This window comes from Hyperolius riggenbachi, chromosome 4, assembly GCF_040937935.1.
Source record: "Hyperolius riggenbachi isolate aHypRig1 chromosome 4, aHypRig1.pri, whole genome shotgun sequence".
Lineage (NCBI taxonomy): Eukaryota > Metazoa > Chordata > Amphibia > Anura > Hyperoliidae > Hyperolius > Hyperolius riggenbachi.
The window spans coordinates 205437402-205450302 of record NC_090649.1 but is presented as its reverse complement, the minus strand read 5'-3'; the positions used below and the strand labels follow the sequence as shown (position 1 = coordinate 205450302).

General features: G+C 42.9%; 1 protein-coding gene across 1 annotated transcript; it reads right to left on the bottom strand.

The window, feature by feature from the left end:
* Window positions 1-253: 253 nt before the first annotated feature.
* NPPC (natriuretic peptide C) lies at window positions 254-9259 on the bottom strand. The gene is made up of 3 exons (XM_068279334.1): window positions 9054-9259; window positions 3670-3957; window positions 254-1535 (listed from the first exon to the last, which is right to left on the bottom strand). The coding sequence occupies exons 1-2, from the start codon at window positions 9174-9176 to the stop codon at window positions 3694-3696; spliced, it is 387 nt and encodes a 128-aa protein (XP_068135435.1). The 5' UTR covers window positions 9177-9259; the 3' UTR covers window positions 254-1535; window positions 3670-3693.
* Window positions 9260-12901: the final 3642 nt, after the last annotated feature.

The following is a 12901-nucleotide window of genomic DNA, read 5'->3' as shown; positions in this document are numbered from 1 at the left end:
ACAGATGTACATGGAATGACTTTTTTTTGTTCACTGTTTTCTTTTATCTTAAAACGTTGCAACTATTTAGGACAAAATGTTACAATGTTTGACCCCGTTCATTTAATTACATAAATAAAAGTTCTTTATAAATATCTTTCTTTATAAACAATATAAATAGCTTTACAACATAAATACAATGATGCAAGGTGAGATTTACATATAGCTCTGTCAGTACCCCTCCCCCCTCCCCCCTTACCCTCCCTCCCCCAGCATCATGTATACAAGTACCCCATGAGACCTAATCCTTGCACTGCTGGATTGGGTCTCTCTGACAAAGCATGCGGACTTCTCATTGCAAACTATGGAGCGTATACAGAATTCATGTGTGCTTTGCCTTGTTGGTCTAGTGCCTCTGGGAGACATTCACTCCAACCCATTGCATACGGTTTGATTCCTGTCCAATTTGGAGATTATATGACCATGTAGTTACTTCTAGCAGATAGAAATCTCAGTACAGGTTCAGGACCGTATGAGTTCTGAAGTGGTTCATTGTTGTAACCATCTATTAGTAAAACCAGAGCTGGGATGACCTAAGGCTCTTCTCTCCATTCACATTACTTCCCTACTAGACCATTTCCGCAAAGTCACATGTAATGTTAGTGTATCGTGTTGGCTGGAACCGCTAGGAATTACATTTCCACAGCTGCAGGTCATTCTACATACAATAATTCCCTGTTTTCCTATAATAATTGGCAGCTCTGTAACAAAGCTAAAATTAAAAACACAAAAAATAAAACATGACGTGCATGTCATTTAGAACATTGGAGCTTATTTACTTGGCCACAACATCAGGATAAAACTGACATTAGACAGATACGTTTTGAAATATTTAAGCAGCCACTAGAGTTTTGAGACCGACTTTGTCCCAGAAAAAAAAACAAAAAAAACACTGCAGTCTTCCCCTGGTTCTACAGGGTTGGGTAAGCATATCTGACCTCTCTGATAGAGGCTGGTCATTAATATAGGCATGGCAGGTTGGTAAGTGAAATCCGTTGCCTCATTACAGCATAAATCAGTAGCTCAAACACGTTCTGTAGATATTGAGCTGTCAATGGTTAAATCTCAGGGTAGAGACAGGTATGCAATGATGTAACTGTAACCTGGGGAGGATTTCCATGTGGCTGAGACAACAGCAGGCCATGGTTTAGGAATGGTTTTGCACTTTTGTCTAATCACTCTACATGTGAAGAACATGAGTGAGAGTCTGCTTAGCCACCCGAAAGGTGAAGCACGTGTCTGAACACTGATATGTAAACATGTAGGCAGCTCTCGTTACAGATATGTACACAAAACGCACACGTTTGGCTCTTGTGTGCCGGAAACAAAATGAAGACAGACATATGGTAACAGCAGGTCCTGTGTCCCATCGTACCGGCCTGTTCCCCCGCCGCAGAACCTTCGGCTTCTGGAAAGGTAAGATTCTCAGCTGGGTGTCTACACACTAAGACAGGATAATGACCAGTGATCAGAAAACCGTTGTCAATGCTGGGAGCCTGGAAGAGAAAATACTTTGGATTAGTATTGTTATTAGTGCAGGGCAAGCCAGGTTTCTGACTTCTCTCATGCAGCACTTCAAGGCTTGTAACAGCACATGGAAAATGCAGATGGAATTATGATCCTAGTTATTAATAACACAGCCCCGGGATTTTCACTGCCAGGAGCCTGGGAAGCACAGCTCTGGCGTCAAATCATTCATTTTCCTCGAGTTGTCACTGTATTCCTCCCACAAGCTGCAGACTTCTGTGCGCAAGGAAAGCCTGCACCTACTGCCTGACTTTCAGCTTTCTATAGACACCCTGTCACCAACCTGTAACTCCTATTGGTGTACAGATGGTACATAACAGTCCTTCCTTCCCCTCTCTACAGCCATATATAACCAGTTTATTTACAGCATCTCTCAGACATGCTGTCGAGAAAACACAGTTCTGGCTAAGCTTCAGCAGAACCTGCAAGTGTTTGTGCACCATAAACTCCCAGTGCCACATGTAAGCCTATAGAATATGTTCTGCTTTATTAGCAACCAATCACATTTCCCTATCTGTTTTTCTAGGAAAGGTCAGAATCAGTACCGGGACAAGGTCCTCCAGCACCCAAGGCTGAGATGCCAAATTGCACCCCCCCATCTGTCACACACTGATTGTTATTAGACTAAGAGGCACCCCAGGTCCCCCCCCCCCCCCCCAACACCTTAATCTCTAGTCTGGTGGCTTGTAGTCACTACCATGTATCCCCTTTTCTAATTTCTCTCTGCTTCAAACACAATAGGGGAATGATAGCTGAGTGAGTTGTGTGCCCCCCCTTCTACACTGCACCCTGAGGCTGGAGCCTCTCTCGCCTCTGCCTCGGCCCGTCCCTGGTCAGAATATGTATGGAGAACAGTGATGGGTTGGCAGGTGAAGAACAGTCAGATGCTTAATGCGCACACCTGGCAATGAGGTCCTCACACTGGCAATACTTAGAGGACATCAATATGGGGCAGAGATCCTATCCTACTGATTACAGGACCTTCTACAAGCAATTCACAGCATATAAAAAACAGACCAGACTATTAATGTCATCCACAGTAATAAGTAAATATGCATCAGATCTTGACAGGACATTGTCAGCAAGGAAAGAACACTTGGGCATGCAGCAGGTCACTAATTGTATGAAAAAATAAGTCTGTTGGTGCTCAGATTAATGTTACAATACAACACAACATTTATTCTGGCCATGCTCTTGCTGAATAAGTATCTGCAGAGTCCAGAACACTGTCCTCAGCTCCTGACCATATGCAGCTTTATGCTCCAGAACCGGTGGTTTAAATAAAAAGGTGACCAGAATAATTGTTTTCCATTGCTTATGACTATGTAATGTGAATTTCAGATGGGCCCAGTTTACTCTGAACACTGTTTTCTACCCTGTCATTTGACAGGTTCACTTAAAGCGGATCCGAGGTGAAAAAACTAACTATAAGAAGTAACTTGTTTATATATCTTATCTAAAACTGAGATAGTTCGCACAGCAAATCTAGCTGCAAACAGCTCCAACTGTATATGATTATTTCTTCCTCTGATACAATGACAGCAGCCATGTTCTGCTTGTCACATTACACAGAAAAGCTGATAGCATCTCCAGCTCTCAGCTCAAACCCCTCTCTTCCTCCCTTCTGCCTCTGAAATCTATGGCTATAAACCGCTCCTCCTCCTGCCCAGACTGAGCTCCCTTGCTACATTGCTCTAAGAGTGCCAAGGCACAAAATGAGCTGTGGGCGAGGCTTGTTTAGTTTATAGGGAATTTGAGTATTAAAACAAAAAAATAAGTATTTGGCTTGAGGAATGTCCTATAAACTATATGAAAGGAACACAACTATGCAATGAGTGAAAGTTTATCTCGGATCCACTTTAAACAACTTTGTCCTTTCGAATGACTATCAGCTAAGCATTACACAAAGCTTGTAGAATGCACTGGCTTCCATTTAACAAACGAGTCTCAAGTTTATTTTTGAATTTATTTTCATAATGTTTATGGCATGCAAATGTTAATTAAGCAGTAATTGCAGCAATTTGTTATACTGAGCAGAAAAGCAGAGACAGTAGGGATCATAAAGAAGCTGATAAAGAAAACAATATAGAAGTTCTTACTAACCACCACAAGATGGTGCTCCAGCTTCTAGCACCCTAAGCCACTCATGGATCCAATACGGTCCAGTTTTAGGCCAAAACAGCCCTTTGATATGCCTTTCTTGTTGATGCCTTTAAACTTGCGAGTATTGGGGTATTCGTTGAGTAGCCTGGTCCAAGCAGCCCGAGAACGGGTGTCAGCACGAATGTCCCTCAAAAGCCGAGCACGAGTTTTGGGGTCGATGCTTCGTTCTCCTCTTTCCCCTGATGCTAAATATTCAGCCAGTTCTTCCCCCAGCAACGCACGCAGTGACTGCAAGAAAAAACATGGAAATGGTTTGTGTACAAAAAAGAAGACAGGAAAGTTAATAGGGAAACGTAAAAGAAACAAGTGGACAGTTAGGGAATGCCTCAATGAGGTCTCATCCAATGGCGAGGAATTTCGGAAATCAGATATATTCCAAATTCTGCAAACTGTGAATTTTTTATTGACCTGGATAATATATATTTGTAGGTTGGTCCAATCTGCTGAGACTCTTGGGGTGCAAACCCACATTCAATTTTGATTGGCCAATTACTGACCAATTTTACCACCTTTATGTAGTATGAGGGACAACAGATTTTGAATTCCATGAGCAGATTGTGTAGGTAAATTTTATACTAAATGGATGTGATCAAATTGGCCAATCAAAAAGACCTACCTACAATCCAACATGGATTTTCACTTGTGCCCCGTAAACTAAATTCAAAATCCAGCAGACTGACACTTTCTAAAGAAATCTGGAAGGCTTTGGAACATAAACCCACAATCTGCACAAATCAATGTCTTGATTTAAAAATAAAAATCCGCCAGTTATATGACTATTCTGGTGAATATCTATGTTGGAAGTCGACAGAGCCTTTAAGAAACCTCCACCATGAGGGCAAAATGCCTCAACACTGCATGAAAATGAACCTGAGCAGGCTGCCCCATTTTGGGGATATTTTGCAGCATGGAGGTGGTTTGAGCAATGCCTGTCATTCCACTGCATACTCCGCCACATACAGTCACTGACGGTAATAAGACTTGGTTTTCTCATTAACACTTTCCACTGCTAATCTGGTTAACAAGATAACTTGATAGAAGGTCAATTGCCATTTCTGCTTTCTAGTATCAAGCACTGAACCACACGACCTGCTCTTGGGGTGAAAGAGTCACGTCAGTCACATCTACTGCTTATAAAAAAGGGGTATGTGGAGCAATAAAAGGTTTTATTTGTAGACTGCTACAAGATGTATTTTGCTGACTAGGTGGTGGACTCTGAGCTGAACCATGTTATTGTGTTTTTTTTTTCACCTACTTAGTAACCTTTCCATGACAATCAGTGCTGTATCTAGAGTACCGGTAAGGAAAGCACAAACATACTGAACCTATTTTATGGGACGCTTAGTTTTGGTAGTTTAATTAATCAGGGTTATCACTAACTACTTGTTTTACCATATCAGTAAGCTATTAGACTCCTATAATTGGGCTTATCGGATTCCCAGCTACTAGTTGAGGGAGAATCAACCCATAATACTTTGGGCAGCATCAATTTTTAAATACATGTCAATAGCACAGATGTCAGGGCCACAGTTGTTCAGAACAATCTATCAGCTTCACTGCGGTGTTAATTTGGTCACTTTTCCATTCATCAATTGACGGTAGCAGTAGCCAAAAATACATTCTATAGCAATATATAATGGATATAAAATTAGCCTTTAATCACAGCACTATACCTTTCCTACCATGGAAATCCTGGTACCCCAGTGCCCTTCCAGCTTGCGCTCACCCTGGTTTAATTTAGACAAACAATTATTATGATCAAGGGCAAAGAAAAGTTAATGCTCTGCACTGTAGCTATTTATCTGCTTGTCAGTTGCATGCTGCATCTGCACTACAGAGTGCCCCATGATTTAAATATAATGTCAGACAGCCACCTGCTAAACTAATTTGGGAAGCTCGTTAAGGAATATCATTTATATCTCTGCCTTTCTCTCTCTCCTTCCCCTTCTATCCTTCCATATAAATATATGGATATGACTATATTGCATACATCCATAGAATACATTGGCTGCTGGCTACATTTTAATTTGAATCTCTGAACAGTTTCTAGTTAGATGACCAAGTAAACTATCCCTTTCAGGCAGGGTCAGCCAAGGGCAAACAGCAAGCCGTCTATCTACTGTCACCGTCTCTTTGAATACCTCAAGTATATTTGTTCGTTTTTCACTGAAATGATGACTTCCAAGGGAACACTGTGTGTTGTAACACAATGGTAATGTTTTTTTAACCATCTGCTTTTAAAAACTCCCAATTCCCCATCAGCGCATCCTCTGGTACCCAGCCAGACACCTGGAGTGTCCATGAGAAATTGTAGCGTAGTCTTGGCTAGATGTTGACAGAGGTCTAAATGGGTGGTCCCCAGTCCACTCAATATCTCCGATCACCTCAGTAATGCTTTAAATTATAACAATAAATTGCCCAGATTTAAGTCTGCTGTACAATGATCTTTTATACTTAGGAAGTATGAACTTTGAATAATTTGATTTCTTACACTACAAATTATGATCCCTTATGATTTCCTTAATTCTTTTTTTTCTTACATAACAAACATTTTGTTGTTAGGCCACCCACATCTGTGTGATGCATACTACTGATGCAACCCGCCTCAGTGTTTCTTTTCATTATCAGTCAATCAGGCTGTACAGTAAATGACTAAATCATACTGAGCACATGCAAGTAAAGAAAAACAGAGGTGATCAATTATTCCTATGAATTTTCCCACACTTATTACATTTGATTCAAGATTCTTCACTTCACAGGGAATGAGCTTTTATCTCTGAGCACGATGGTACTTGGTGATGCTGAGGATGGGAGGAAGTCCATTGTGTGGCAATCACAGCCAGATTAGGAAGACTCTCAAATGAAAGATCCACCTCTATGCTGACAACCTTTGAATGCTTTTTGTGAAGGGGTGCCAAGGGTCGGACATGCTGGCACAATTCAGCTGCCCTCAGGCGACCTCCTAGCAGACTAGTAAATGCAATAGAAATGCTTGACTCAGCCAAACATTCATGTTCAGGCTTACAGAGAGCGGAGTAGGAAGCTGGCAGCAGATGCCGCCTGTGCCAGTTATCTCAGGGGGAACAATAGCAATCACAATATCTGTTTTCCTAATTTGCCTAATCCTCCCAAGAGAAGTTGGTCAACAGCTATCTTCTGCACCCACAGACATGAGAATTAGTTGCTCAATCTGGCTGAAAATGATCTGGCAGCTTCCATCTCATCTCAATGAATACCGTTACTTCCATGAACCTGGTCACACAATGTCCTAGGTTGAAGCTGCATTGGTGAGATTTCAGGATTTAATCTCATGTATTGCTCTACCATGGTTTTGGCTTGTGTGTTAGAGGACAGGAGAGTGGATGGGGAAAACTCCTTCCTGACAGACAGCCAGGGAACAGAGTGAAGGAAATCTAGATCTTTAATCTGGAAGCCATCAATGAGAGGAGTCCAAAAAGGGACATTCAGTGTAGAACGCAACTGTGTCCCTGTAGCACCTCAAAGATATCTACAGAATTCTCTTTTAAGCGGATTATAAAAAAAAGTGTCATTTTCAAAAGTGATGCAAAAGATCACAACGTTGTTAGAGAAAATTGCATGATGCAAATGTAAAGCCTTCTACACACAGTAGACTGCTGTCACCCAAAATGGTCATTTGTTTTAGGTTATAGTCTTCTATCTTTCACAGGCATGCCCTATCCTCTGCCCCGATCCTTGTTAAGGGAATAGCATGCACTGTACCTATTCCACAAACAATGTCAAGATTGTTTGCATCACTTCTGCTAGTCTAATGTCCTACACAAGGCTTAGGGTAGGAACACACTAGGCAAAATCGCATATGTGTTTTCCATAGCACATAGTGGAAAACGCATATGCGATACTGCCTACAGTGTTCCTACCCTTTAGCATAGCCAAGCACAGGTTAACAACTTGGTCCAGCAAGCGACTGATCACCCCTTGACTTGAAATTGATAGTATTGATTGATGCTACCACTTTGTCAAGTTAATCTTGATAACATTTCAGCAGAAATCCAAATGAAGAATTGACTGAAGCGCTAGTATTGTACTGCCCAATGCAGTACAGCGCTATGCAACCATCGATCTCCACCTATCCTCCCTCTGCCTACTTAATTACGCTTTTCCAGTATGCCTGATCATCTTATCATTCAACTGTCTGAAACTGATCAGAAGTTGGTTAACTGGACACACTCAGACAGCTCACTATCGAATTTGATCTAAATGATCAAATGTGCCCAAAATTGACCTGAGCATGGCCAGTCTTATGCTAGGTACACACGATACAATTTTCTGGCAGATTTACCTGTCAGATGGATTTTTTCCAACATGTCCGATCTGAATATCAATTGATTTTCTGATCGATTTCTGTTCACTTCTATGGAAATTGATCGGAAAAAAAAAAGAATCGAAATTCAGATCGGACATGTTGGAAAAAATTGATCTGACAGGTAAATCTGCCAGAAAATTCTATCCTGTGTACCTAGCATGAGATTTGAATCAGGGCATTAACTAGCTAAGATAGAAAAAAAAACTCTACAGCACAGGTGTGAAATATTTGCCAGCATGCTGGAAAATAAATGGAACAGCTCAAGAAAGTTCCTTTTCTCACATAAATAGAGAACATATTTCATAGTTCTTGTACAACACAACAATAATTTCACCACAAAAGACGAGACTTTTGCCTGGCTACATGTCAGGGGAGAGTGACACTGACTGCACTGGAGGAGCTCCTGTTTGATCCAAGAATATCTCCAGAGTATAAAGGTTTTCCAAGTGTACCCTGTTCATTTGAATCATCAAATGCTTCTTCAGTTGTATTTATATATAGTTTATCATTATCTAAAATCTAACATGTATTATAATTATTTTAGCATATCAAGCCCAAATATTCCATAAACCGATCAGAGGTACTGACTGTTGTATGGATATCACATATGGATATGGATATCACATATCACATAGATGTAATATACTGCCATTCTACCATAATAACCATATGTAATATATACTGACAATAAATAATAGTTGTCCAGGACCTGTCCACTCACTGCACTGCTCCATACACCTGTCACTTCACATAGGGCTAGAAACAATGTTACCACTTTGGGAAATAACTGATTCCTAGAAACACATCACCATCACTGTGTATAGAGAGTCAGAACTTAGAGAGATGAGATCTGAAATAATTTGCCTATAGTCATGTAAAAGAATCAATGTAACTAAAGAAAGATAGATGTTAGGATGTAACCAAAAAGGCTCAAGTGGAGAACTGAATGAAACCAATTAACTTCCAAGTGTCCCCTTACCTTCTGATGTGCCTGAACCACGGGTTTAGCCTCTGTTCTCAGACACAGCACAGCCAGCACAAGTCCCCAGCCAACAATATGACAGAATTGCATCCTGACTCTAGGACTCTGTCGGATCAGCATAAACAATCCTCAAGTGTGAGAGCAATAAAAACACAACTAGTAGAAGAGCCGGAGTTGACTTCAGGTCCCTCCTCCTCCTACTCGTTCTTGCTTCTGTACACTCACTATCAACAACCCATTCATTTTATAAAGCCTGGCGGTGACGTCACCTTACTGATAGGAGGTTCATGCCTCGCCGTAACTCTCGCTTTGACCTTTAGGAATGAGCCATTTGTTTAGTGATCGTGATGGGCGGCACCGGTATAAATCAGGGTTCACTATCTCCCCTATTAGTCCCATTTCTGAGGAGTTTGCAGAGATTTCCTGGAAAGGGTCTCACTCAGCCCAGACGTGGGGCATTTCTCCCGCTCGCTTTGCATCTTTTCGCTTCACTCTCAGCTTTCTGGCTGGATTTCTTTTACATTTTTGTAATCAGGACCCTCAATGGTTAAACTACCTCTGGAAGTCTCCAAAATCTGCTTTATTCATTAAAATAAAGGGGAAACACAAAGCAGGAATACTATGAACATAAATTGTGCACTTATTTAATGGGATAACAGGGGTAGCAGTTTTAAGCCTTGTCTGGGGTTCCCAGACCAATATTTCTCCCGACATGCTGAGGCTGTCTTTGCATTGTCCAGGCAGAGTTGTCTGATTGCTGTAGGGTTTCCACTGAGCGCTCGGATCCCTGGCTGTTATACTTTAGTGCTGAGCTCTGCATGGTAGGAATGATCCTCCTGGAGCTGTCTTTCTCATTATAGTGTGCCACAATGCGCTAGTATGGAGGCTGGAGGAGAAAAGCAGCAACAGCAGCTCTGAGATGACCTCTGGATGGAAGCAGAAGGCGCTGCATAGGACTGATGGACTGCTCACAGTGCTTGCTTAATGTGACTGCTTGCTCTGGCTTATTTCCATACAGCGAAATAGTGAATCTTGAGTAAAGAACCCAAAAGGGTGGCAATGACCAGACTATGTGACAATAGCTTAGGACTCAGTCATGTACCAAGGAAGCTGGACATATTATATCACTCTATAGTAGAGAGTGATGTAAAAGGCAATGCAGCGTGACAAATCAAATATCCATCCTTCAGATCTAGTCGATAAGGAAAGGATGACTTCTGATTGGGTCACATGAGATATACATCTAGTTCTACCTCTTCCCATCTACCTTCACTTCTCTCTATCGCCTGCTGTATCTCACATACATACTGTACAATCTCTACTACTTACACAGAGACAGTTCACCTGAATGCCTGTAGGCTGCAGCCTTTGAAGTGGGTGCTGTGCTATGACTTCCAGTGCGGCACACTTCTCAGGCACGCTGATAGCGATCAGCTGTAGAGCGAGATCGCTATCAGGAGACTTCCTCTATTACTAATAAGACAAGCGTCATGCGTTGTGTAGAGTTGGTGACGGGGTGTGACTCTGCTATTCACAGTCTGTGGACCACCGCTGGATCAGCCTGTGTACTATGCACGATTTCATAGTATAATTAGGTTGTGGTATTTGTTGTTATAGGCTTAAAATAGGATCAGGCTATGGAAGATTGATGATTGTACTTCACATTTACTTTGTACATTGGCGAGCGAGTGTAACGTTCTGTTTTTTCTAGGGGATAGACACATGCATCACATACACTATACAGATTAGTACTGTGTATGAATATGTAAAATTCCTTTTGAGGTGTAGGTGTCACTATCGTATCTGCACCTATCCAACCGAGGAAACTGTCAGAATGTGTGCTGTATTTACATACAGTAGAACCCTAGATTAATCTGTGAATTTTTCAATGCATATCTTGAACAGCAGTAGTTGCTACCCCAGTACAGTGCAAATTACCCAACCCACACCATCTCCTTCTGCTAACAGAGATGAACTCTTTGTGGCCAGCACTGCAGCAGAGCTAGCCTCACTGCAGCAGGGGGAGGAGGTGGGCAGGGTTAGCTCTGTGTACACAAACAGTATTGGCCATTGCCCAGGGCGCCACAATATTCTCCTTCAAAGAAGCACTGGGACCACCATGAAGCTCTGCCTCAAAACCACAGTGAAGCTGTGCCCCCAGATCCAGCGGAGCTACACCCCAAAGACCCTCAAAGCTCTGCCCCTACAGGCATATGCCCAGTGATTCTTTCCCCAGCACAGCATGAAAGCAAGGGAAGAGGATGCAAATGCTGTACCAGATGAAGCACCACCCTGACAGACTGGCAGAGAGGGAGATATGAGAAGTAAGTTACTCTTTCACCCTCTCTCTTCACTGCCCTCCATTATTCATCCCTCTCTGTACTCCCTAGCACTCTCAATAGTGGTCATTCTGCCCCCTCCCCTTAATACCTTCCATTTTCTCGCCTCAGCCCCCTCCTTGCATCCCTTCCAGACTCTCACTAAGCCTTTATCTCCCCTAACTAAGCCCCCCTCTATCCCCATTAACCACCAGTATCTTGAATAGCACAACTCTCTCCCCTCAGATTCTCAGTAAGCCCCTCCCCCCAGTACCCTCCTTAAGCCCCTCCCTCAGTATCATCAGTAACCCCCTCTCTCCTCATCCACTCCCCAGCAAGTCCTCATCTCCATCCATCCACCCCTTAACATCTTGAATAGCATCATTCTCCCCTCCAGAGCACTAATAGTCCCCCCTCTCTCCACATCTACCCCCCGCATTCACGGTAGTCTCCCTCTTTTCCCTCCAGACCATCAATAAGCCCCTCTCTTCCCATCAACCTCCCAGCATCCTCAGTAGCCTCACTCACCCTCCCAGTAACCCCCTTTCTCTCCCCAGCCCCCTCCTGTGCATCCTGTCCAGACTCTCCATAAGCCTTTCTCTCCCCTCTCTCTCCCCATCCAACCCCAGCATTTTGAATAGCATAACTCTCTCCCCTCAAACTCTCAGTAAGCCTCTCTCCCCCCAGTACCCTCAGTAAGCCCCTCTCTCTCCCCATCCAACCCCAGCATTTTCAGTAAGTTCCCCATCTACCCCCCCCCCCCCTTCCCCAGCAATCCCCTCTCTCCACCTATCTACCCCTTAGCATCTTAAATAGCATCATTCTGCCCTCCAGAACATTAATGAGCGCCTGTCTCCCTCTGCGTCTACCGCCAGTAGTCTTGCTCTCTTCCCTCCAGACCCCTTCACAAGCCCCTCTCTCCCCATCGACCCCCAGCATCCTCAGTAGCCTCACTCCCTCAGCCCTCAGTAAGCCCCTCTCTCTCCCAGCCACCATCCTTAGTAGCATTGTTTCAGCTCCTTCCTACCTCAAAAATATGTGGGTGATAAAGGGAGGAGTGGAAGAATTTAGATAGTTATTCTATTGAATCCATCTAACCTTACCTAAGTACTTTTAATATATGTATTGATAGAATAGAGAACAATAGACATGCAATGCACAACCTTTGTGTGTTCTAGCACAAGCTAACTTTGTATGCATTAAAGCAAGCCTGAACTGGGGACAGTCACTTCAGGTTTAATGCATAATTATATAGAAGGAAGGCTCAGGTTACCAGAGAGCATTCCAGATCCTAGGTCCATCCTATCCTTCCTGCCCCGTCCCCTGTTGAAGTTATACGACTGGCTGGGTCTTTGGTAGTCCTTGCCCAGCTTTTGGAAGTACTTGTGTCCCTGAATACTTCAGAAAAGGAGTGCATCCACACTGTACATTCGCATCTATGTAAGTACTTGGGACGCAAATACGTTATAAAGCTGCCTGGGGAGTGCCAAAGAGCTATTTGACCTAGCAGGTTGAATAACTTCAATA

Coding starts and splice junctions, on each gene's coding strand:
- NPPC (XM_068279334.1), bottom strand. CDS start 9,176: ATGCTGATCCGACAGAGTCCTAGAGTCAGGATGCAATTCTGTCATATT. Junction 3,958..9,053: donor TGGTTCAGGCACATCAGAAG/GTAAGGGGACAC, acceptor TTTTTCTTGCAG/TCACTGCGTGCGTTGCTGGG.